Source organism: Pleurodeles waltl, chromosome 1_2 (assembly GCF_031143425.1).
Source record: "Pleurodeles waltl isolate 20211129_DDA chromosome 1_2, aPleWal1.hap1.20221129, whole genome shotgun sequence".
NCBI classification, from domain to species: Eukaryota; Metazoa; Chordata; class Amphibia; order Caudata; family Salamandridae; genus Pleurodeles; species Pleurodeles waltl.
In genome coordinates this window covers 1,232,907,207-1,232,933,863 of record NC_090437.1, presented here as the reverse complement: position 1 = coordinate 1,232,933,863, position 26,657 = coordinate 1,232,907,207, and the positions used below count along the sequence as shown (strand labels likewise).

Below are 26,657 nucleotides of genomic sequence, written 5' to 3'. Positions count from 1 at the left end.
TAGTCGGGATACTAGTGGTCTTGGGGTCTATGTGTTGTAGGAAGATAAGCGGTTCCATGACAGGCTTTGAGTCGTCCTTCATCGCAGAGAATTAAATGGATTTCCTTGAAGATTATGGTGATTCCTCCACCGTGTCTGTTGGGGTGGTCCAGATGTATCATCTTGTATCCATCTGGACTGGCAGAGGCGATGTTGGGGTTGGAGGCTGGGTTGAGTCATGTTTCGGTGATGAAGGCGACGTCTGGGCTGAGGTTGGTGATGGTGTCCCAGGTTTACATGCCGTGTTTGCTGAGGGAGTGGGCGTTGAGCAGGATGCAGTGTAACGGCTCTAGGCTGGTGGTGGTCTTCTGAGAGGTAGTGGTGTTGGGTCCTGTGTGGGTAGATGGTCCTGCGAGGTAGGAGAAGCGGCAGTGGTGGCAGGTTAAAGGTCTTTCGGTGGAGCGCGGGGAGGCCATGCAGCAGCAGGAGTCTTGGCGTTCAGTGGTGAGGACGAGGAGCTCTTCTGCAGAGTAGCGGCGGATGGTGGGGGGACCAGGGGTCCTGGCACTGGGCACAGTCCTGGCGTTAACAGGTGCAGACGGGCTTGCCTTTGGCGTGCTGGTGGCACAGTCCCACAGCAACGGCCATTAAGTAGGTCCTGGAGAAGGAGGGGCGCAGAGGCGGGAGGGGGAATTAGAGCTTGGAAAACGGCAGGGGGCAGAAAGAGTGGGGAGAGCGCAAGGGAGGGGACAGGGGCCTGAAAATAACAATCCAGGAAGCAAAAGCAGCAGGGGGGCAACAGGAGGCAGAAGGCACCATGGTGCAAGTGCTATAGAGCGCTTAGCAGTAAGTGCCAGGGGAGCAGGAGGAGCGTGCTCAATGGGGTCACTCAGCAACCTCCATTAAGTAGGTCCTGGAATGGGGGTGGGAGTTAAATTAGAGCGCGAAAAACAGCAGGACCTGGGGGGCCTGAGCGGGGTTGGGACAGAAAGAGCGGGAAGAGCGCAAGGGAGGCGACGGGGGGCTGAAAACAACAAGCCAGTAAGCATAATCGGGATAGGGGTTGGGGGTGGCAACCAGGAGGCAGAAGGCAGCAATAGGCACTATACTACAAGCAGTATGGAGCGCTTAGAAGTAAGTGCCTCTCTTTGCTATGTTCAACCTTTTTTTTTCTCAGCTCTTTTGTTAATTTATCACTTATTTTTGCTTTGTCCTTTCTTTGCCTTCTCACTTATTCTTTGCCTCCTGTCGAGCTTCTCACTTACTGACTACCCTTTTCTTTTGACTTTTATACTCTTTCTTCATAGCTTCTACTGGACTTTCTCCCTAATTCTTTGCCACCTCTTCTGGACCTTCTCACTTATTTGCTGCCTTTTTTGACATTCCCAGTCATTCTTGCAGCTTTAGTATTGATTTTCTCACTCATTCTTTGTTTCTGTTTTCTAATTTTCTCATTTATTCCGTGCTTCTCAGTCATTCTTTGCCACTTTCTGATTGCCTCCCCCTCTTTGCCCATTTTTGCTCTTTCTTTAATTTTGCACATTCTCAAGTTTATCTGCTGCTCTTATCTCCTTCTTCCTCTTTGTCCTGCTCTTTGCTTCCCTTTGTTCCCTTTTCCCACTGTAGCCGCCGTTCTGCCACCGCTCCTGCGCTGCACTCCCTCCCTGCTTCCCACTGCTCGCGCCAGCCCTGCCCTTATAGCTCCCCCTCTGCCACTCGTACTTCGTCTGCCACTTATTCTGTGCTCCCACTCTTCTGCACACCCATACCCTCTCCTCTTGACACACACTACCCTGCAACCCTTACTCACTCCCTGCCTCCTGCACTTCACTGGTTCCCCCTCTAGGCAGGCTGCCGAAGTCTGTGACCTCCTCCATGATCTCTCACCAGACCTGCTGGTCCGGACCAAAACCTCGTTGACACCTCCTGGCCCCCCCACCTACAGCAACCTCCGACATTGCTACAGCATTACCTCCAGGATACAGATCTTAAGCCAGGAAGAGACAAACAGACCCAAAGGAGGAATTGCCATCATTTTAAAGAGCATCACTGCACCACCACCACGGCAAGCAACATCATGGAACCCCTGACCTTCAAACTGCACAACACCAGTAACTATGCCCTTAGTGGTAGCCTCATCTAGGACCTCCCAGGCCATACATCATCTTTGCCACCACCATTGTGGACTTTGTCACCCCACCTGGTACTCAACTTCAGCACCTTCATCCTCTTGGTGACCATCTACCACTTGAAAGACCACAGCTACCCCATCACAAACAACTTCCTGGAAGACATGACCACCCTCCGACTCACCCAGCAAGTGAACACACCCACTTATACCAGTGGACCCCATTTTCACCAGCTTTAACAAAATCTTGGTAAACTAGCCCACTCCACTCACATGGACTGACCACACCTTCATCCATTTCAATATGCCTATCCTAAATCGCACCCTTGAAATCTACTCAATGAGATTTTAACAAGATCCCAGAAGAAACCTGGTCCTCAGAGTTCCAAAATGTCCTCCCTCAGCACCACATCAACCTTGCTGAACAATTTCACCTGGCTCTCCTCCTGCACAGTCACCCTGGCTCCACTCAAAACCACCAAGACTACCAGAACAAGGTTTCAAACAAGTTGGGTTACAAAGAAAATCAGTCACAAACTGCCAGTGAGAGCAGCTCATCCTCACTGACAAAATACCAAGCACCCAGTCTTACTTCACCTCCTGCATCAAACTCAACACACGCAAAACATAAGTTGCACTCTCCGGCAGAAACACATTGCTATGAAATTCCACTTGATGGCTGGTACAACTCACACATTCGTTTCTCAGGCTGGCAACCCAATTAAAGAACCGTGGCATAATGATTGATGACCAGCTCACAGTCTCCGCTTCCTGTTTCCACACCCTCAGAATGTTCAAGAAAATCTTCAAGTGGCTACCAGTCTGCACACTCTGGAACGTCACCCAGGTCCTCATCAACAGCAAGTTGGACAACAGTAGCACACCCAACTGACCAGAAGACTTCAGACCATTCAGAACTCAAATACCAATGCCCAGATGCTCACTGTTGCCAGTTCCCAATGACTGTGGCTCACACCTGCCAGTTAATTAGCATGCTGGCACTTCTCTGGAGTCCACTGTGGGTGTTCTGACACTTTCCAGAGATCCCCTGAGGAGATTTCCTTTCGCTTCTCCGGTTCTCCACTTCTCCACTGTGGCCCTTTGTAACAGGGAGAAGGATTTCTTGGTAGATTGTGTCAGACGTTGGGAGAGACTGAGCGGCTTTTACAGGTGCCTCTACCCTGCACAGCTCTTTCTGCTCCAGTGAGGAATCAAAGATCTGGGGGAGGGATAGGTTTGGCCAATACCGGTAATTTATCTTTCAGTCCTTTGTGTCTGGAGTAAAAGGACAGTGGAGGTATTTGATTCCTTCATTTTTTCCTCTCCCCAGCTCTACTCCAGATTCAAACCTGTACGTCAGCAGACAGGGATGAGCAGAGCCTCCTGAATGATGAGGTGCTGCAGGCCTGGTGTTTTCTGCATAATTATGGATTTGCCGCACTTGCTGCAATTCTTAATCTGTTGCATAATTTGCAGATTTTAACATACACAAACCAGTTGCTAGCACTGACGAATCCACTGCTACTAAAAAGGCTGCCACACATGTTGCGTTATTGGCAGGCACTTTGCAAAGATTAACTGGCCACCTTTCAGAGCTGATTAATGCATTTAGGTGTTAAACTGATACTAATGATGTAAAACGTTCCCATAGAGTGTTAGCTCGTAGAATCCTGAATGAACTAATGCTGCTGCAAAACGGGTCGCATTGTGCCTCATAATGTACCTTTTCTTGCTGCATAATATAGTCAAATCTGCTGCTTTATTTGATCCTCTTCTACTGCACTATTCCATTGGTCCCAGGTGTAACCAATAGATGGACTGGGATCCGCTCACTAGGAGAGGTATCCTTGTGTTGGCGCCTCCTTATTAACGTTTTCACTGTGACGTCAGCTGAGCAACATTGAGTCAGTCGTGCATCGACTAAGTAGCGCAGTGTAATGTGAATAATTGAAAAGGGTGCACCAATTCTGAGATATAACACTGTTCGATTCTGTCCAATGCATTCTGCATCCCTCGCATGGGACCACAGAAGACACATTATTTTGCATTACTAATAGGATCAATTGGGATTTTGCAGCACCAGATTATCTGTTAAGGTAACTAAATTATGAAGCAAGAAAAGGAATATTCGTTGACATGATTATTTCAGTGTTTTGTCATTTGTATAAACATTAATTATCTGTGTGCAAAAGTTTCACCTCATTACACCGGATTAACTCCTGAATTCAGTAGTCCGCAACTTAAAGGTGGCCAGTTAACCCTTACAAAGGGTCAGCTACTGCATAGAAATACCTGTAGTGTTTTCTAGTATGTTTTAATCAGTTTGAATTAGAAACAAAATGGGGGTGGAAAGGAGGGGTTATTTGTTTTTTATTTTTTAGTAACAAACACCCGCTTTGAGAGTTTGTAAGAAACAAAATGTTTGGTGAGCAGCTGCTTGAAAGATGGCGGTTACACACCAGGCTTTCAGTGCCTTCATAAGAGCTGCTGTTTGCTCCACTCCTGTGAATACACAGAGATCACCGCTGTGTCCGTTGGGGATATTGGCCAGGTGCTCACGGCAAATAGCCGTAAGGCGCCATTAGTTGCTTCAGGGGCAGGAGCCAGGGAAGGAATCCCTCGTCCGTTTCGCCAGGAAGGCGGGTCGCCCTTGACGTCATTGGGCGGTCCCTAGAAGGGCAGCATTTAAGCCATTGTGAAGCGAGGGATCAGCCTCTTTTTTTTTTTCTTCTCCGCGCACCACAACCCTATGCGGCAACATAATAAATAATGTTTGCCTAACCATGGATATAATTTCTTTCCGATACTATGTGACTATACAAATAAAAGGCTATGCCACGGTCAAACCACCTTAAGTGCAATGGTCTGTCTCCTGGGGAATTGTTTCAGTAGGGGGCAGCGACTTGCACGTTGGGTGCGCACTATTAAAAATGGAGTCTCCTGTCCGTCATGGTGGTAGACGTAATGTCCCCACGTCCTGACAAACCGAGGTAGAATTGCATACTATAAATCAAACCCTTAGTTTCTATAGCTCAGGTGGATCACAGAACTGGGTCACGAGATCTGCCAATGATAGAAAGCTAAATGAGACTAAAAATAGTATAGTTCTAAATGTAAACTAGCAGTTATTACATTTGTGTCCATTGGGGCCAGGCACACCTTTATTATATATCTTTTAGTTAATGTGAAGTATTTTCTTTTGCCCTTGTAGGATCTGCTGCAACAACCAATGGGTTAGTGAAGACTAACTAGAGTTGTACGGCAGCCTGTAGGAGGCAGATATGGGGCTCAGTGGTGTACGCAAAGTTCCATGCAACGGATGTGGGGTGAAAAAGACTACTAGAGGAAAAAAGATCCCTTGTGCGGCTGGAGGCTGTTGTATGTTCTGACCGTTCTCTTTGTCGGCTAGAGCTTGCGGCACGTCTCAAGCCTGTAGAAGCTGAAGCCAGAGCAGACCTGCACAAGAGGTTTCTTTATTCTAGTAGCACTGGTGCCCTGTTGTATGTCTTCTGTGCATGTGAGGGGAGCTTACACTGCCGTTTGCCATGGTGTAGGAGCTGCGCCTGCGCTTTTGAGGCTGTGTGGGGCCACAGAATGTTCTATCTGGGTACAGGGTCCTGTGTTAGGTCCTCACGCTGAGGGTGTATTTGGACACTGGGGGCAGTGCCTGCTCACTTGGGACTGTGGCTTGCCATTTGAACATGTGCGTATGCTCATGAGGATGGGTTTGGGCATATGATGACTGGCATATGATGACTGTATCAGTGGAGGGGGCTGATCCACTCCTGACAGACCAGGCAACACCTCTAGTATATGACGTGTGTATCCATGCTAAATGATAGATGCAACCTAATTCATACTTTAGTTGTAGGTTACATACAATTTTATCTGTTTTCACTAATCTTATTGTTTAAACTTGCACTTGTCTTATAATGTTTAAAGACAATGGTGAAACTTTGTCATTGAGTCATATGACACCACTAACAGTGATGACTCCTGTGTTAAAAGGTCATGTGATGTTACTTCTGCTGCTCCTGGAATTTTGGTGAATCAACGTTCATGTGAATAGCACCATAAGATCAACAAGAACTCAGAAAGGCATTACTACCCTTGGCCGGCCAGACGCTTGGAGCGCATTGTGAACTGAAGCTCGTGTTTTTGTGGTGGACTCTGTCCAGCACATGCAGTAGCTTGGAAGATTAAGCCTGCACTGGAGAAATTGATTTCTATTCCATTGGTGGATTTTTTATTTGGGATGGTGCTGGGGGTATAGTTCAGTGCGTAGCTCCAGTCTGTGCTAGATGCAGCCAGTATACATGAACTCCTGCATATCTCAGCGCTATGTACCCAGCTCCATAATGCAACCCATCGTTTTTTAGGGTTGAGCCTGCGTTGCATGCGCATGCGTATCGCAGTGAGACGCTTTAGTATTTAGAAAAGGGCTTGGAGCCCTGTCAACTTCACGTCAGTATTTTTTATTGGTTCGTGGGCTTGCCTAATAAAATCTGCTTGCTTTCATTAGTCGAAGGCACGCATACGTCATGCCTTTTCCGGAGGCTAGCCCTCCTCGAGCGCAGCGACCAAGTACAGAAAACATGCGAGGCTCGCTGTTTTCCATCGGGGCTCGTGGACTTCTTTTTCTCTAATTTACGAGCGCGATCTCGCTTGGCAGAAGTCGAGCGCTTTGCATAGTTAATTTCACTTTTTCGGGTTATGTACATAAATGCACTTTTGCCCGATAGGTGAAAAGTCGGGTTAGGAGTTTACAACGCGATCAGCTCTAACATGAGCAAACGCGAGACCCGTTGCATTGTAAATGCTTGTTTAGTTCTGAAGCTATTGTTCATTATTAGATCTGGAATTAATGCCCCTTGTGGCCTAAGATCAGGAGTGTATAGTTCAACTTGCTATTCTTGATTCATTCTTCATGTTGTGATATACTCTAAACATATAGAAGTCTTTTCTTTCAGGGCTCTCAAGTGAGATTTTTCAGATACAAAATAATTGCACAAAATTTGCCTTGCACCAAATCGATGTCTGGTGTCCTGGCCAGACCAGGGTAAGCAGGATACATATCTCATTCACTACAACATTGCCTGGCATTCTTCGAAGTGCTTACTTTTTGTCTCCCTGAAATATTACTCCCAAATAAAATGGATGTGAAAATGTCTGCGAGGGAATCAAAAATTAAGTTTTGGACTTGTATGGAGGAGTGAGGACAACTCAGTGACCTCACCTGTTGTGTTCAGGCAGAGCATGCTTGCTAAGCATTTGATATTTCATCCGGGCAAGTGCAGGGTGCCATTCTTATAAGGGTTTTAGGCATTGGGACTATTAGATTTACTGTGATTAGGCTCCTTCAATGCAATGTCACGCAGCACTTTGCTGTCCCTCTAAAATATTGAAATGCAAGTGTGATACGCAAAACACTCTTGACCTGAAACTAAACATGCATTAGACATAACTTCCTTCATGCATCCAGCTCATCACTGGTATGCTACAAGTTTGGCTATCATATGGCTACAAAACACACCACAAACATCAAACATTAGCACAGCAAAGATGCCACGCAGCCAGCACACTGGGTCTAGGCTATCTAATCATCAGTCACAGGGCTTGTTATTATCGTAGGATAAGTAAGCAATTGCTAACATTTCTCCAACACGAAAATGAAGCACACACATGGCATTGAGTAAGATGCTGTCACCCAGCCAGAGTTTGAGCTGAACAAGATACCAGACCCATCATCAGGAGATGGGTCTGGCTGCACTAGAATTGGATTGTGGGGTACTCTATCACACCCCGTTTGGTGGGGCCACAGGGTGGACGAAGGCTACTGGTCCCCAATAGTGGTATTTGAGGTCGTTTGCCACTGGGGTACTGATGCCCGTAGTACTGTGGCTCTGCAAACGTGGCCATCCTACACCCTTTCTGGACTTGACTCTCAAGGTAGCTAGGTGAGCAGTCCAAAGCTTCTCAGAGAGGAAGTATGGCGATAGAACTCAGCACTCATTCACACCATAAATGCAGTAATGAAATGTCCAGTCGAATGCTGGTCTTTTTAGAAAAATCTAAGTGTTTTAACCACAACAGATTTCATTATAGGTTTGGAGTAAGCAGCTCCAAGGGATGCACTATAGGGTCTACATGGTTCTCTACAGAAGAAAAACACGGCAATAATAACGATTACAGTTCAAGTGTTTGTTCACTCTTTTGCAGCAAAGCCGCTTCCTAGCGCTCTGCGACCCTTGAGTCAGTCTGTAGGTAATCACTGCGAGTACTTGTGCGAGGAGAGCAATGTTCGATAAATTGTCGCAAAAAACTCTGTTAGCCAAAGTTCACAACCAATATCTTTCAGTCGTAGGGAATTAACAGATGTGGTGTGCGCTCACAATTATCAAGCACGGGTGTGTGGGTGGACGGGGGAAACTGTTGCACTCACCAGACCTCGCTCAGGCATCTTCAGCACATCTGTTAGCGCTCATCTAGCTGGTATAGCAGCCGCCCCACAAAGACCCTCCAGCAGTCTGCTCCAGCGGTTGCGGTGGAAGTATCTTCCTCCTTCAGTCAGGGGCACTGGTGTATTCACTGAAGTACAGTGAAGGTACAGTCAGCCCAGGGCATCTTTGTCTTTCTCCACTGGCTTGCCCTGGTGTCTTATCTAGTTCCGAGGAGTGGGAGGAACCTCTGAAAAGGCACAGAGCTTCTGTCCACTGCATTGACTTGGGGCATAAATGAGATCTCCATCTTGCATGGCTCCCAGGTTAGTTGCAGTGAAGTAGGCTTTTGGTGCACTTGTGCTAAGCGGTCATTCGAAGGGTGGGGCCTTGATTTCTGTTCTGCATCCACCACAAGTCTAAAAAACATAGGAACTCCTCCAGCCAGTGGAATATATCTTTCAGTTGGAAAGTTATGTTGGCCTTGCTTGAAGGCATGTTTTCTACCGGATTTGTGTATGCTCTACAGACATTTTATAGGTTCACCTGCTGCTGTCTAGGAGTCAGGCCAGAGGACGTCAAATATATTGTAATTGTAATTGTAATCGTATTTATATAGCGCTTACTACCCCAGACGAGGCGTCGAAGCGCTTTTCGATGAGTAGCACGCTACTCCGGAACCCAACAAGAATTAGTGATTAGTGATGTTGAGAAGCAAACCGTATGAGGCACTTGGCAAAGTATGATGTGGGATTACAGTATTAAAACTTGCCAGCAGCAGTGAGGGGAAGGATAGGATCCACTCACTCCAGTTTATTTAGGAGGCCATATGAGTAGTGACCTAAAACCTTTTCCTCGAAGTAAAGAAAGTGATCATTTTATATGCAGTGCAAAAATACCCAGTTGGTATATTTTTTTGTGAAGCTATATTTAATTTTAGAGTCTACATTTCTGTTACTTGTGCCATACAAAGCACTGTCCTCACATCAGTAGTTTCTTATGTCTGGATTTGCTCCTCCAGTCTCCACTTGCAGCCCCTTGTGTCATGAATTGCTTAGTCTGCTGCTTTTCTTTAAGTTTGTGCCATAACCCCACTTTCTCTCTCTCCTCTTGACTTTATAAAAGGCTCGGATGGGCGTCCAAATGCTGGGAGAGAGAATGGAGTGATTAAACACAGAGCAAAGTTATGATGTTCCAAACGTTTAGTAACTTGATAATTCTATTTTTTTTATTTCTGTAGGTTCTACTTCTTCTGAAAAATTACGAAAGGAACTATTTACGGACACATACTGTAACGTTTGTGGTGCAAAACTGCTGTACGAGTCCCAGCGAATTTCTCATTATGAGGTACTATGTAGTTATAGTTACACCTGTAAGAGACTGTATTTCTAGTGCCGTTGCTTCTTTTGTTTACGCATTTGCTTAGTTGAATGTTTCCTACAAGAAAATGGCAATCTAATAACGTCAGTAGGTTGTACACTAGTTTCTGTATTTCTAGTCGTTGTGTTAGAAGAAAAAGAGCGCAAGCAGCAATCACATCAAGAATGTTGCTGTTGTTTGTAATGACTTTGGGCCTCATTACGAGTTTGGCGGAGGGATTACTCCATCTCAAACATGGCGGATATCCCGTCCACCGTATTACAAGTTCCATTATATCCTACGGAACTTGTAATACGGTGGACAGGATATCAGTCACGTTTCTGATGGGAGTAATCCCCTCCGCCAAACTCGTAATGAGGCCCTTTGTCAGCTGCTGGCTCCATACTTGTTTGTGTCCAAGATGGTATCTGAGCACAGGCCAGCTCTGTGATACCTATCAAATCAAATCATGGTTTATAAAGCGCAACTACTCACCCGTAAGCGTCTCAGGGAGCTAAGGGGGTTTGTCCTCTGAGCTTCAGTCGAACTGCAAGGTTTTAAGGTCCTTCCTGAATTGGGGTAGCGATGGTGACTGCCTGAGGTGCAGGGGGAGCGTGTTCCAGCTCTTTGCCGCGATCCATGCAACCTTTCATCCCACCACTGTCGATAAATAAATAAAAAAATGCCACTGGCTTGGTTCATAGTAGAAGGCTTTATATCTCCTCGATACGCTTCACTACTTAATGGGTGCTATCTAAAGAGTGAGTAAAAAAAATAGATATAGTAAAGTAACAGCATTCCCTAAAGAATCGAGCGAGAACAGGGATAACGATGGGCATACACAACAAAATACAGATGTTCAAAACAACACTTAAAGCGATTATAAGGTGGAAAATAGAATATTGACAGCGAGTTTTGGCGGATGTTGTGAGTAATGTAATCTGTTTCTTAAAGTAGCTGTTTCCCTCTCTTTTGAGTAGAATCACAAGTGCTTTCCATGTAGTTTTCCAGCAGCACAAATGAAGTGAGTAAACTCGTTGCAGTGTGAGTCTACTCTGCCTTCATCATTTTCTTTGCCCCATTTATGTTTTCCTGCTGTCAGAAGGGTTCCTCCCATTAAATCATTCAAAAGAACACGAGGGAGATAATAGCTGTGGCGCCCCCATGACATGAATAACTCAGTTCAGTGAGCTAGTACAGTGAAGTGCATCCAAGCTGTTCCAATAAATGCCTGACCTCAAAATGAATTCTTTGAGGACCGGACGCCTGTGAAATGCAGCACCTAACTTCCAATATCCATGGATCACATTAGCTTTTCCAGTGATGATTCAGTCACAAATTGTACATTCTTTTGTCACATATCACGCTACATTCGTTGCGCATTTATATCCGGGATATCTGGACTTGACAGCATAGCTGTCCAAACAGACATATTAGTGCCACTACACAGGCAGTGCCTTTGTGTATGCCGTCTTTCAACCATTGGCTTGAGACTTTGTCAGTCACGGTTTGGCTCAGCCCAGAGGAGGAGTATTTCCCAGATAATGCTGTTGCTTGTTTGGTGTACCTTTACGCCTCCGGTGGAGTGCATGCGTTTCAGTGCATGAGGAACTATGTTACTTCTATCTGTCTCTCCGTCTGTCAAGGTCATATTGAAAACGCTTGCTCAAATGCACATTTGTGCTTCCTTGTTACATGCAGATCTATTGACTTTACCAGTGCTTGTTGTATATTGAATATATTTGCTGTAAATGGCTGTATAATAGAATTCATTGAGTCAAGCCCTAAAGAAATGGTGTAGGGTGGAAGAACGACCCATATTTGTACACATCACGCATACAAAAGGATATTACCAGTCACTTCCTTAACCTACTAAGATACTCTGTAACTCCTCAATGTACTAAGTGTCCTTGTCACATGACCTACAGGTAGAGCTAGGAGTATAGACCTTGCTACTCTCTAGTGAACTCTCTTCGCTGTTAGTTAATATTTACTGACTGAGCTATTAAAACCTTCTTATATTATTTATTTTTATCTACAGGGAAAGAAACATGCCCAGAAAGTTCGCCTTTATTTCCAAATGCATCCTGAACAAGAACCAGTGGAAGCACTTGTTAAGAAAACAAAAACGGACCATTTAACTTTTCAGGTGAGGTGTCCACTCTGACTTCATAACCAAAGAAAATCTCATATGAAAAGTCACGCTTTGCCCAATATTAATGTGAGATTCTGCGTGATTTCAGATGGACGGAAATGAAGTATCTGACGAAAACAAATTTTGCAAGCTTTGCAGTATGGTTTTTAGTTCAGCCGTTGTTGCGGAGTCACATTATGTGGGAAAGATCCACGCGAAGAAGCTGAAGAACGCGACTGGGGAATATGTATCCAGTAGGCCTCCAGTCGCGCCAGCCATCCAACAAATGAAGGAGCAAGAAAGTGTTACAGGTAGGACCTTGGTTTAAATGATCACATATACCTTTATATGCATGTCCTCCATCTTATACCACTGTGGAGTTGTACTTAATTGTTTTGTTAGACGTATTGTGTAGATGTTCTCAATAGGTAACTTGAGATTGTGTTGAAGTCCTTCCTCTCTTGTACAATCGATACTCCTTTGTCCATTTCATTTCTGTTGGGAATTTGGAAGTATGACACCTTGTTGAGAGAACCCATAGCTAGAGTCGTCAGATATGCAGAACCAAAACCTGGACCTGTAGAGGCGTTTGCAAGTACTACCCTGTAATTTAGTGGACGCTGACCTGACCTGGACTCGCACACAGGAGTGTATATTTTCGGGGCGCCAGGACAGTCCTTGAAAACACGAACTTGAGCAAATTCTGAAAAAGCCCAATTAAAGCAAGTAAAGAATAGGCCTGGCAAGGAGCAGGGCATCCTCTGCTGCCTGTCTGTTCCAGTGCGTGCCTCTGGTGACCTGTGAGGACTGGAGCCTGGTTTGTGCCTCAGGGCTTGACTGTGTTAGGGCCTGTGCTGCACGCAGCGCTTTAAATAGAAATGGAAAACTGCAGGTACCCACTACCGCAGTACACCTGCTTGCTACTGCGAAGCGCCGGGGAAAAACAGTAAAAATCACCAGAAAGTGACAGCCTTTTGGCTGAATGTTATGACACATATGCATCTTAGGTGACCCCATCCTTGTTGGAAATATATAGGAAGGCCAAAGCAAGGGGGTCTTTTCCATCCATGACTAAAGAATCATTAGTTGAACAAGTTTGATAACTTCATGAGGATTCAATGGTGAAGAGCTCGTACAGACCTCTGTTCATGTTAAACCTGGACTATAAGGTGATGGTGAAAGCCCTGACCAGCAGGGTGGTGAAGGTTTTGCCGCACCTGGTGCATCGGACATTACACTCACTCCGGCTGGTTGTGGCGCATCAAGGCTGAAGACTATCTAGGTCGTACAAAGTCACGCACTGGCCTGTGCTCAGGTCCTTCAGATTTGGTGATTTGCAGAATTTACAAAGCTAATGGGAAAAGTAAATGTGTCAAACTGGCAGAAGACAGGTATGATATCCTGTAAGGACTGTATAAGAGTCAACAGATGAGATCAAGTGAAGACCTTCATGATTTAGAGAGGTTGCCTGTGGGCCTGTTCCTAACCTGTGGTGCTCTTGTTCGGGTGATTAAGACATTGTGGAAGTGTGGTTATGAGAAACCACCGATAAATATTGCGCTTCAAGAAATATTGGCGCGTGGGAGATGTTGGAAGCTCACAACAGCCATTGCAGGCCGAACACAAAATTTAATTTAGCTGGCACACCTAATTCCACATCGGTTGCACAGAATATACCCAAATGCAAGGAATGTATGTCAGAGATATAGTAATGTGGACGCTGACCTAATGCCCATCTTTGGCATTTTACTGTGCTCACACCACTATAGAGGGAGGTCCCACATACTTTATCTACAGTTACCAGGAGGACAGGGTTGTTACAGTTAAAGAGATGTATGCTGGGTTTTGGGGGTAAACATAAGAATGGCAAACTGGAAATTAGAATTGTAGATTTGGTTTTGTTGTTGGTACCTCAACAGATAGCCATGTTGTGGAGCTTCAAACAGTAGGTCATGGAAATGCTGAAATGGGAAGCTGCAGAAGGGGATTTTTTTATTTACACACAACATAGGATGAGGCGCTCATCGACTGTAAACATGTGGGACAGAACAGTATGGCCATGCAGAACAAAAATGACCTTCTATAAATATTTGCAGTCGGAACTGATATGCCCATGGTGCGCTAACATGGTTGTTGTTCCTTACTCCTTAACCCCTTTGCTGCTAGGCCTTTCCTCTCTTCTGTGCCAATCTTTTTTTTTTTTTTTTTTTGCATTTTGGGGTAGTTTGCGCTTAGGCCTTTATAACTTTTTGTCCACATAAGTTATCCACACCAAATTTGCGTCCTTTTTTCCCAACATTCTGGGGATTCTAAAGATGTTTGTGGGTTCCCCTGGAGGAGACCAGGAAATTAGCCAAAATACAGCTAACATTTGGGTTTTAGGGAAAAATGGGGGGAAACTACTGCAGAAGAAGGCATGTGTTTTTTTCCCCTGCAAATGGTATCAACAAAGGGTTTGGGGTGCTAAAATCACAATCTTCCCAGCTTTCAGGAACAGACAGACTTGAATCAGAAAACCAAATTTTTCAGCACAATTTTAGCATTTTACTGGGACATACCTCATTTTTAAGATTTGTTTGTGCTGTCAGCCTTCTTCCAGTTAGTGACAGAAATGTGCTAAACATTTCTCAAAAGTAGACAAAATTATGAATTTAGCAAGGGGTCATTTGTGTAGATCCTTCAAGGTTTTCCTACAGAACGTAACAGTTGAAATAAAAATATTGAAACTGAGTTGATAAAAAACACCTATTTCTGTCTACGTTTTCTTCTATAACTTTTTCCAGCTATGGCAGATTTTTGAAGCAATATACCGTTACGTCTGCTGGGATTTTGGCCTCTAGCTCAGCTGGCCCCTAGGGAAACCTTAAACACAAGGAGTATGGGGTTCACTTATAAGGTAGAACGGCTGGCAAAAGATTTGCCTAGGGCTCCTCAATCTCACACTATGAGTTCCGTATTGACTGCTGTGGAAAATTATGTGGTAAGGGAAGTTTCCTTTATGGACTAGATGGTCTCACACTATATAGTGTCTTGCTTCATCATATGACCACCAAGCCCCATCCTGGTAGGACAGTGCCACTTGGGCGGACTCAACCTCACCACTAAAAGAACAGGAGGGAGTGCAGAAATTCCGATTGTCTGGATGTATTTGGGATCCAGCTATGCTAGGGAAAATATAAAAACACCTAGAGAAGCCTACCAAACCTATACATTTCTGCCAACTAGGCACCTAGAGGAATCCAGGATGGGGTGACTTGTGGGGCTCTCACTGGGTTCTGTCACCCAGAGTCCTTTGCAAACCTCAAAATGTTGCCAAAAAACACTTTTCCCTCTCATTTCGGTGATGCAAAGTTCTGGAATCTGAGGGGAACCAAAAACTTCCTTCCAACCCTCATTCACCCAAGTCTCCCGTTAATAATGGTACCTCACTTTTGTGGGTAGGCCTAGTGTCCACGACAGGAAATGCCACAAAATGGATTGTAGACACATCAAAATGATCTATTACAAAACAACCTGTTTTTGCCAAGGTAGGGACTTGTGTTTTTGGTCCGTGACGGTCATCTAGGAAAACCTACCAAACCCAGACATTTTTGAAAAATAAAGAACCAGTGGAGTCCGGAGAGTTGTGGTTTGTGTGGATCTTCCAGCATTGTCTTACCCAGAATCCCCTACCTTCTGCTGCCATCCCTGCTGGGGAAGGGTGGGTGTGTGACCCACGGAGGAGCGCTAGCCCTTCCTCCGTGGATGAGCGCTGGGACGTAATGGTTACGTCCTTGGCACAGCGCAACCATGTCTGCGGACGTAACTATTACGTCCTCTGCACGGAAGGGATTAAAAAGAAAGTCTGAAAACACTCTTGGGGCTAGGCAGCTATGGGCAAAGTGGGTATAAAGGAAATACTTCACCCTCTAGTCAATGGGCTGTGTTTCTATAATGTTGTATGCAATGTAATATCCTGCTATCTGTGAAAATGGCAAACTGAAGAAGAGGAAAACACCCTGGCCTGGGGAATATTTGTAGTGTTTTGCACATAGGCGTATAGCCTTCTATGTCAATGATGGCAGTGGAATTGTATTGATAATTGATCAAGTATATCATCACATTGGGATATTACTTTGGCTTGATCTATTGCAATTTTGCGTAGATGTAGGATGCTTATATTCCTCTAAGGTGGTGAGTTTAACCCTCTTTCCACATCGGTTATTGAACTTTGCTCAGTGTGTGAAATTCTTATGGTCCAATCTGGCTACCTCTTCTATGAGATTTGTAGTTTTCTATGGGCATTTTATAATATAGATCTTTGATGTTTTGTTCGCATCTAACGTATCTTGTGATGTATGTTTTCTCCTAGCTCTGCTGTGTAGGAGGCTGGACTGGCTTGTATTGAGTACCAAGGGGTACTTACACCTTGCACCAGGCCCAGGTATCCCTTATAGGGGTGTCTAGCAGCTTAGGCTGATAGAAAATGGTACCTTAGCAGAGCAGCTTAGGCTGAACTAGAAGACGAGTGAAGCTCCTACAGTACCACTAGTGTCATATGCACAATATCATAAGAAAACACAATACACAGATATACTAAAAATAAAGGTACTTTATTTTTATGACAATATGCCAAAGTATCTCAGTGAGTACCCTCAGTATGAGGATAGCAAATATGCACAAGATATATGTACACAATACCAAAATATGCAGTAATAGCAATAGAAAACAGTGCAAACAAGGTATAGTTACAATAGGATGCAATGGGGGCACATAGGGATAGGGGCAACACAAACCATATACTCCAAAAGTGGAATGCGAACCACGAATGGACCCCAAACCTATGTGACCTTGTAGAGGGTCGCTGGGACTGTAAGAAAACAGTGAGGGTTAGAAAAATAGCCCCCCTCCCCCCAAGACCCTGAAAAGTGAGTGCAAAGTGCACTGAAGTTCCCCAAAGAGCACATAAGTCGTGATAGGGGAATTCGGCAGGAAAGACCAACACCAGCAATGCAACAACGATGGATTTTCAGACGAGAGTACCTGTGGAACAAGGGGACCAAGTCCAAAAGTCACGATCAAGTCGAGAGTGGGCAGATGCCCAGGAAATGCCAGCTGTGGGTGCAAAGAAGCTGCCACTGGAAGGTAGAAGCTGAGGATTCTGCAAGAACGACAAGGGCTAGAAACTTCCCCTTTGGAGGATGGATGTCTCACGTCGTGAAGAGTCGTGCAGAAGTGTTTTCCCGCAGAAAGACTGCAAACAAGCCTTGCTAGCTGCAAAGCTCACGGTTAGGGTTTTTGGATGCTGCTGTGGCCCAGGAGGGACCAGGATGTCGCCAATTGCGTGAGGGGACAGAGGGGGCATCCAGCAAGACAAGGAGCCCTCTCAGAAGCAGGCAGCACCCGCAGAAGTGCCGGAACAGGCACTACGAAGTGGAGTGAAACAGTGCTCACCCGAAGTTGCACAAGAGAGTCCCACGCCGCCGGAGGACAACTCAGGAGGTCGTGCAATGCAGGTTAGAGTGCCGGGGACCCAGGCTTGGCTGTGCACAAAGGAAATCCTGGAAAAGTGCACAGGAGCCGGAGTAGCTGCAAAACACCCGGTTCCCAGCAATGCAGTCTGGCGTGGGGAGGCAAGGACTTACCTCCAACAAACTTGGACTGAAGAGTCACTGGACTGTGGGAGTCACTTGGACAGAGTTGCTGAGTTCAAGGGACCTTGCTCGTCGTGCTGAGAGGAGACCCAGAGGACCGGTGATGCAGTTCTTTGGTGCCTGCGGTTGCAGGGGGAAGATTCCGTCAACCCACGGGAGATTTCTTCGGAACTTCTAGTGCAGAGAGGAGGCAGACTACCCCCACAGCATGCACCACCAGGAAAACAGTCGAGAAGGCGGCAGTGTCGCAGTAGTCGTCTTTGCTACTTTGTTGCAGTTTTGCAGGCTTCCAGCGCGGTCAGCAGTCGATTCCTTGGCAGAAGGTGAAGAGAGAGATGCAGAGGAACTCTGATGAGCTCTTGCATTCGTTATCTAAGGAATTCCCCAAAGCAGAGACCCTAAATAGCCAGAAAAGAGGGTTTGGCTACTTAGGAGAGAGGATAGGCTAGCAACACCTGAAGGAGCCTATCAGAAGGAGTCTCTGACGTCACCTGCTGGCCCTGGCCACTCAGAGCAGTCCAGTGTGCCAGCAGCACCTCTGTTTCCAAGATGGCAGAGGTCTGGAGCACACTGGAGGATCTCTGGGCACCTCCCAGGGGAGGTGCAGGTCAGGGGAGTGGTCACTCCCCTTTCCTTTGTCCAGTTTCGCGCCAAAGCAGGGCTGAGGGGTCCCTGAACCAGTGTAGACTGGCTTATGCAGAAATGGGCACCATTTGTGCCCATGAAAGCATTTCCAGAGGCTGGGGGAGGCTACTCCTCCCCTGCCTTAACACCTTTTTCCAAAGGGAGAGGGTGTAACACCCTCTCTCTGAGGAAGTCCTTTGTTCTGCCTTCCTGGGCCAAGCCTGGCTGGACCCCAGGAGGGCAGAAACCTGTCTGAGGGGTTGGCAGCAGCTGCAGTGAAACCCCTGAAAATGCAGTTTGGCAGTACCCGGGTCTGTGCTAGAGACCCGTGGGATCATGGGATTGTGCCAATAATGCCAGGATGGCATAGAGGGGGCAATTCTATGATCATAGACATGTTACATGGCCATATTCGGAGTTACCATTGTGAAGCTACACATAGGTAGTGACCTATGTGTAGTGCACGTGTGGAATGGTGTCCCCGCACTCACAAAGTCCGGGAAATTTGCCCTGAACAATGTGGGGGCACCTTGGCTAGTGCCAGGGTGCCCACACACTAAGTAACTTAGCACCCAACCTTTACCAGGTAAAGGTTAGACATATAGGTGACTTATAAGTTACTTAAGTGCAGTGGTAAATGGCTGTGAAATAACGTAGACGTTATTTCACTCAGGCTGCAGTGGCAGGCCTGTGTAAAAATTGTCAGAGCTCCCTATGGGTGGCAAAAGAAATGCTGCAGCCCATAGGGATCTCCTGGAACCCCAATACCCTGGGTACCTCAGTACCATATACTAGGGAATTATAAGGGTGTTCCAGTATGCCAATGGAAATTGGTCACTAGCCTGTTAGTGACAATTTGGAAAGAAATGAGAGAGCATAGCCACTGAGGTTCTGGATAGCAGAGCCTCAGTGAGACAGTTAGGCACCACACAGGGAACACATCCATAAAGGTCACAAACTTATGAGCACTGGGGTCCTGGCTAGCAGGGTCCCAGTGACACATAACAAACATCCTGAAAACATAGGGTTTTCACTATGAGCACTGGGCCCTGGCTAGCAGGATCCCAGTGAGACAGTGAAAACACCCTGACATATACTCACAAACAGGCCAAAAGTGGGGGTAACAAGGCTAGAAAGAGACTACTTTCTCACATGCTGTAGCTCTTCAGTTTGTCAGCTTTGGTAGTTATTGTTGTTTAGACTTTTGGAGAGCACGGCATATGATCTTAATGTCGATGTTCTGTTATCAGCCATCATCTCTTTAGATTAACTATTTCATAGTGTGGAAGAGTTCAAAGGCATGTTTGTTGTGCGGTGAATACACCTGTCAGTTCCAGACCCTCCATTCCCAAAGGCCTAAATCTTGATGTTCCGTCATGTCACCATGAGGTATTGGGATCGTGACAAAGTTCATTGATGCCCTCAGTGTGAGGACACTCCGAGATTGAAGACTAGTTTAGGTTTTGTGTGTTGGAACATGTATCAGTTTTAGAAAACTTGCTCTGAATGATTTCGGTCTGCTGAGTCACTTGAGGGAGATATCAGGAAAGGTCTCAGTCAATGTAGCGTCAGCCTTTGGACATAATAACTGGTGGATGCCAAGGTTCATGGCAGTGTTCAGACGGAAAAAGGGACGAGAGGCGTCTTCAGGGTTGGAGATGATCAAGACGGAGAAATCAAAGCTTACCAGGGTCCGTTCTTGGTGCCTCTCTACGAGTGTGTGTCACTCCCACTCAGCACTCACTTCCATATCAAAGGGGTCAGTAGTCAACCTGCTAGTTTTTGGAGCCCCTCAGTTGAGGTTGCCAGGCTGTGGGATTTCTGGTCGTTAGTGTCTGGTCCCTCATTTGTGTTTATATGTGGCCAGCTAGGGCCCAGGTTTCCCTAAGAGACCTTCTTCCAGACCACACTGAACCTCCCAACTCAGCATGGCGTGTCTTCCTTTCTGGTCTCCAGACAGGGCCACAGAACGACAACACTTTGCGCGGCTTCAGTCTCTGGGAACGCAGGCATTTCTGGATCGACCTGGAATGGCTCACGGGTCTGATAGCCATCGAGACGTGTGGGCCACAGAAAACCGGGCACTGGTTGTACATCCTAAAGAATACAGCAAGGGAATAGAGATGTTGGTCCAGCCCATTGAACCAGACCGGCGAGGAAGGCTGGCGTATGCTTCCTCCGCTTAAATGACGTCACTGAAATGGGGAAGTAAGACCAAGGATAGTTATGGTAGGAAATCTGTTGTGTACTCCGAGTACAGACAAGACAGGCTTTGCTGTCAAATGCCTGTGAAGTAGTGAGCCAATGGTAACGCACACCGGTAGGGAACACGCAGTTCATATAAATTGTCCACTTCCTGGTGGTTACTTTGGTGCTCAACAGTGGAAGAACAGACGCTCCCATGCTCTTCACAGTTGTATATGGAGTGCCAATATATATTACTGTTGTTGCAATCACACCTCTGCCAATGAAGTTGTCATCTCCGTTGGTCTAGAAAGTATTTTTATCCAGATTTTTCAAAACTAAATGTTCTAGAGAGTCAATACGTGTTACTTCAAACAGGTGTAACCCACTGACTGCATCAGGCCTTAACGCAGTAAGGTGTGTGCATAAAATTCAGACTGGATGTTACTGATAATCTGTATAGTGGGTGAATGCCGGGCAGCAGGGCCATTAAGCGGCGAAAGTGTATTATAAATGAAGGGAATCCTGCAGTGTGGTAATCCCTGATATCTTGGCTTCATATCCCACATTATGCTACGTCCACACTTTGGTGTGTAAAGCCCCAGAGAAGTCATCGGGTTACGCCCTTTTGATGAAAGGCGGCTTAGCCGGCGGAACCTTTTACAATCTCAAGAAATCTGTTCTGATGCATAGAATATACGAGAACGGTAGAAACAGTTGGAAAATAAGGCGCTAGTAATCTTTTCGAGATTCACTATAAAGATTTTCTAAAATGACAAAATCAGGATGTCGAACTTCTTTTTGAGAAATGCTAGAGGGCTTAATACCTTTCCCACAAAACTAGTATAGTGATTTCATGTGCGAGGTATTCTGGTACTTTCATGAAGAAAGGAGATCACCACTCGGGTAATAGCAGGTGGTGGTTGTGGGGGGGGGGGTTAGAGAGGATGAGTGTAGTTTTTTAGGGGAAATTACATTAGTTGTTGGGTCCCAAAAAATACGTTGTTGCAAAAAAAGAAAACGGAGCAGCCAAGGTGCTTTAGTGGAAGGGGGTGGGTGGATAAAATTGTGATGGGGAGTTCAGAGGGAAACCCCACCTTAAATGGAAAAAAACAGGAGTTTGATGGGTTTGACAGAAAAAAAACAATTTCTTCTGTTGTTTTTCGTTGACAATATGGCACGGGCTACCAGCTTTACATAGCTTAAAATGTGAAAGGTCATTGTACAATGTTTATTTGAAACCTCAGTTACTGTTACCATGCCAGCATATGTAATGATAGTTCAGCATCAGACCTTTAGGCATGTGCGAAACATTGCATTACATTCAGTTGGAAAACAAATAAAAAAATATGTAAGTTGAAACGTATTTCAACACTCTACGTACCTGCTGTCAGCTAGGAATGTTACCCCTTCTCCGCTTGCACCCCCTCGTGATTTAACTCATTTTGTGTCTCTTTGCATTACCATTAAACGTCGAAAGTGCACCATCGTATGGTTTGTAGCGTGTAGTAAAAAAATAGAAAGAAAGAAAAAAAGAGTGCGGAAATATAAAATAATAACAAACTATCGCAGTCTGTTTGAATAAGTTCTTAATATCACACAAGTGCCTTCTATGCAATCATGATTGCTTTGTCCATTCAAAGGCAAATTCAGATAGACCATATTCAAATCAGTTTTAATAACTCATGCTGGCTTCTGAATTTCAATTCAGAAATAAATTAGGTGATCGAAATTGGTAATCCCAGCACTGCCTATTAGGTTTTTAACTTGCTGACAAGTTTGTGGAGCTCTTTAGTACTTTCAAGATCAGGGCATGTGGAGAGGATTACGCCCTAGCCTTGAAAGATGAACCACATCTAGTCCTCTGATAATGTCATCTCACCTATTTCATATAGCAAAACTACCTAATTCATTGTCTTCATCTTATTCTCAGGTATGCCTGATCCCAACACACCTTCAGAGACTCTTTCCCCACAGACAGAGAGGCCCAAACAAGATGTGAAGGTTGACTTGAATTCTCTTTCTGAGAATACTATTGATTTCAATGACCCTGACAAGTACTGCAAGCTTTGCTCTGCTCAGTTTAACAATCCACTGATGGCCCAAGATCACTATGTTGGCAAACGGCATGCAAGAAGTGAGCATCGCGTACGGATGATGGCCGAGATGGAGGAGGAGGCAGTGCTCTCAGATTCCAGTAAAGGGGGTAAGAAATCTGAATCAATTTTGTTCTTCCAGGTGACAGGTGTAAGGTCCAGTTCACAAAGGCATTTATGAGTATTTCAAGTAGTACTCCTTCGTGCCCTCTTAAATTATGCATTTGTGATTTTCCCCGGAATGTAATTGTAGAAGTGCTAAAATAGGCCTTTCTTTGTACTAGCTGTATATAAATATTCATGTTTTGAATACCTTTTTGAGCTGGCCCCAAAACTTCTGAAAGCATGTGAAGTTGTACTGCAGGAAACCTGCTTCATGTACTTACCAGTGCCTTTGAGAACCGGCCTATAATCAGTCGCGGCTCACTGCGCGGTGGAGGGAGGGCTAAACATTGAATTATAAACATTTTAAAAAACGTACCTACCTCGCTTCGTCGCCAAGCAGTGTTATGATTGGCTGGAGCACCCAGGCAGGAGGCTTCCAGGCAGACGGGGAGCCTGTGCCTGGTCTCTCAAGCCTGGCAACACAGTGCTGGACTGGAGAAAGCGCTGTGTGCATGTGTGTTTAGCCAGCCGGAGACGGCAGGCCAAACATGCGTGCACACTGTGGGGCGTGCTACTTGCACTCCCGTCATCCCCTATGTCCGCCCCTTTAACAACGAAACGATAATAAACATGGTTTATTACCGTTTAGTTGTTAAAGGTTTGCAGAGGGTTCTGCTTTGTGGGGGGACGACGTTACTCCATCATAGCGCGGGAGCCGCTGCTGCCTATAAGTAGATGCCAGTTGGCTCTTTTTTTTATAAATCATGTTGTTTGTACAAATCTGTATTTGATATACAAATCTGTATTTGATGTGCACTTCCTCAGTACACCCGCCTAATCCTCGTGAAACACGAGCAATGATTATTTGGGTAGAAACTACAGGAAGTTTCGCTGCTTGTTCTTTACCGTATTTTCATTAGATATTTCCACCAGAATCACTTCGTCCAGGACTGCTATCGTAACAATAGAACTTCACTGGCACAAAATGGTTTATTACCCTTAGCGTGTCGGCGTCATATATGTAGCATCTTCGAAGCGGGCCCTCACTTCGTGGTCCATCATCAGGAGTCACATAAGTGATGATCGGTCTACTAAATTACCATGTAGTGCCACAACCCACCCAAAAGGTGCTCCTCATGTATGTGGAAGGCATTTTTAGATGAGGTTTAGTTCTAAATTTGAGCCTTTGGTCGCAACCGAATTTAAAATGATGCCCTATGTTTCTAGTAGAACCCTACCCTCTACAATGAAAGTATTTCAATAATTTAGCAGTGTGGCTTCCTGGCTCTAAGGAGATCTCTAAGGTAGGAATTCACTCAAATACACCTAGTAGTGACGGCGATCTCCGCTCTGAGCGGAAGGCTTTTAGTGGGGGGGTGGTGGAATGTAATATTTTCCACTTAAATAAGTGGATAATAATGCCTACCTTTTGTGTATTGTTTGTTTTATGTGATTTCTTGGGGTACTAGTTATGAGATACTTGCACATTAATAGAGATAATGATTTATTAAATCACCTTCCCAGATAGCCTAACTTAATGCGCCATAATCAACTCCTGCTTGAATAACAGCAGCCAAAAATGTCGGTAAGATGAAAGCTCAGGCACCTACATCACTCTAGGTTTGTCTCCTGTCCGCGTTGCCCGGGATTGTCTCCAATTTAGAAGGGTCATCTTTTCAAAAGCTTTGTAATCAATCAATCAGGAATTTGTAAAGCGCACTACTCACCCGTGAGGATCTCAAGGTGATGAATGCTTCAGTGGGGACTTCGACCAATTTCCTCTTTGACCCAGAATGCTCTCTTTGTAACTCTCAAGGGCATTCTAGCATCTGCTAATCAAAACGCTATTGTGTGCTTTGGGGTGCAGAAACCAGACTTTCAAACTGTTTGTTAGTAAGATTCTCGTCTGGGTTTTACCTGCCGAAAACTTGTGGGTGAACACGTGGTAGGCAACTTGCTTATGGACCAAATACCTCATGATGTGGTAACTTACACCTGAAACGTAAATAGCAACACGGTTATAATCAGGCCTAAATCTCTTAGCTGCCCTTGAAATGAAAACATTCGCGTTGCGAACTGCCAAATAAAACATTTATTCCTCATATGACAAAATATCTTATATTGTCTTTTTGTGTGATTGTTACATACCGCTTTCTTCAGAAATAGTCAAGTTTGTGTTATTAAAACGTCAGTCATAAAATAAGCAACAAATAACAAAGAAAACAATTCATGAGTAAATGTGCCTGTTTTACAAAGCAGACGGAGAAGTGAAAAGATTTCAATCCAGTGTTTATTTCAGTCAGGCTATGTTATGTTATGGTATGTTATTTTTTAAAGCTGCCTGCTAACAATTCACGCGTATCCCACCAAAGGGAAGTGGTGTAGAAATGATCAATTTCTTTTTTCTACTATCTGGTTTCTTCCAGAATAAGAAGTTCCTTCTTGATATGTTCTACACAGTCTGTTTCAGCGCCCTCTGTGGCTGGCGAATATTTATGCAGTATTCCTTCAGACTAGTTGGTCCATTTATGCCTCTCGCAGAGCGTGAATTCATGGTTAGTCAACCAGGATGTTTCTTTTCCTGAGGTTTTGATCATCCTTGGTGCTATGCTTTATCTGTCATTCTTCTAGTTTCTGTTTGGTCGATGACACAGCTTACATTTCACTTGCATGTCTCCACCCACAGTCACTTCTACCAATATTATTGAAAGTTGGGAGTCAGTGGCCAGTGAGGTCACCTTGTATTGACAAACACATGGTACTGGCTCTGCTTCCAAAGCTGCTGTGGGCCATATCCCGTACTGGTTTGGGTCATAGTTCCTATAAGCAGTGCACTTTAGTTTGAAACTTGCCCAAGCTGACTGGGAGTGTTTCCTAGGACCTTAAGTGAGAGTCCTGCGTATGGCCCCTGCTGAAATATCTAAAGCATGTTAACATTTTGCATCTTTATTTCTTGATGGCACTTTGACCTATAAATGGTTTCCAGTCTCCGGAACTCAGCTTGTCCTAGAAGGAAGCTGAAACAAATAAGCTTGTATCTCTCCAGCATATTGGTCCAGCAGGCCCCTACTATGGCTCTGCTAAGCAGTGTGAACGAGCACCCAGCAGGCCTTGGACACCTTCACCAAAGCTCCTATCAACCAAGTTGATGACATTTATATTTGTTTCCGGAGAAATTTGCTGGATTCTGAAGCAATTTTACTGTGCAAGTGGCATGGTCTTTGCTGTGATACCCTTCAGGGCTTTGGCACCTTTCTTCAATGACCAAGGATCTGTGTAATTCCCAACCCAGAAATGCAGCACTGTAACAATTACAACTGAGATTTTAAAGGAACAGTATTGTTGCTGATATCTGACATTTGAATATTAGGACATTTGTATAGAGTATTGTCAAATAGGAAACCAAACTAGGTCTGACAGACTATGGGTCTGATTTGGAGTTCAGAGGGCAGCACATTATATCCAGTGGCAATTCTAATACGGCGGACGGATAGCCATCACTGATACGTTTGAGTAACTACCTCCCAGACACTAAACCAGGCCCTGTGTCTTTTAGGCACATCTCTGGTCCTGTATTTTTCATTTACCTACATACGGCAGGTTTAAGTACTGTTTTTCTCATTCCCATCTAATAATTTTAGCTGCTACTGTAAAACTTCAGTTAGTAACATAAAACAGTTATTTCCATACCTCTTTGTTATTGAAATCGGTGGGGACCTTACTTTGAGTTTGAAACTCTGTCCAATGCATCATTAAACCCCCTCTTTCAAACCTCTCGTCTTTGGAAGGTAAGAAGTCTCACGGTCAAAGCTTTGAATGACTATTTGTGTAGCACAACTTTCCCACGATAGGGGTGTTGCCAATCATTGTCTCCCGATGGGCCATAAAGGTGAGAATTCATAGCTCAGTAGGTTCCCCTGCTTCTTCACTGGTCGCAATCAACAGCACATCTACCTGCTTTTCCACTGGTCATCATCT

At 45.1% G+C, this 26,657-nt stretch overlaps 1 protein-coding gene across 1 annotated transcript in view; it reads left to right on the top strand.

Annotated features, from left to right (window-relative positions):
• Window positions 1-26,657, top strand: part of KRCC1 (lysine rich coiled-coil 1) — a 158,507-nt gene that overhangs the window by 109,157 nt on the left and 22,693 nt on the right. Inside the window, exons 2-5 of the mRNA XM_069204465.1 lie at window positions 9,785-9,891; window positions 11,945-12,052; window positions 12,147-12,348; window positions 22,412-22,684. Coding sequence (XP_069060566.1) covers window positions 9,785-9,891; window positions 11,945-12,052; window positions 12,147-12,348; window positions 22,412-22,684 — 690 coding nt within the window. The remainder of the gene's footprint in view (window positions 1-9,784; window positions 9,892-11,944; window positions 12,053-12,146; window positions 12,349-22,411; window positions 22,685-26,657) is intronic.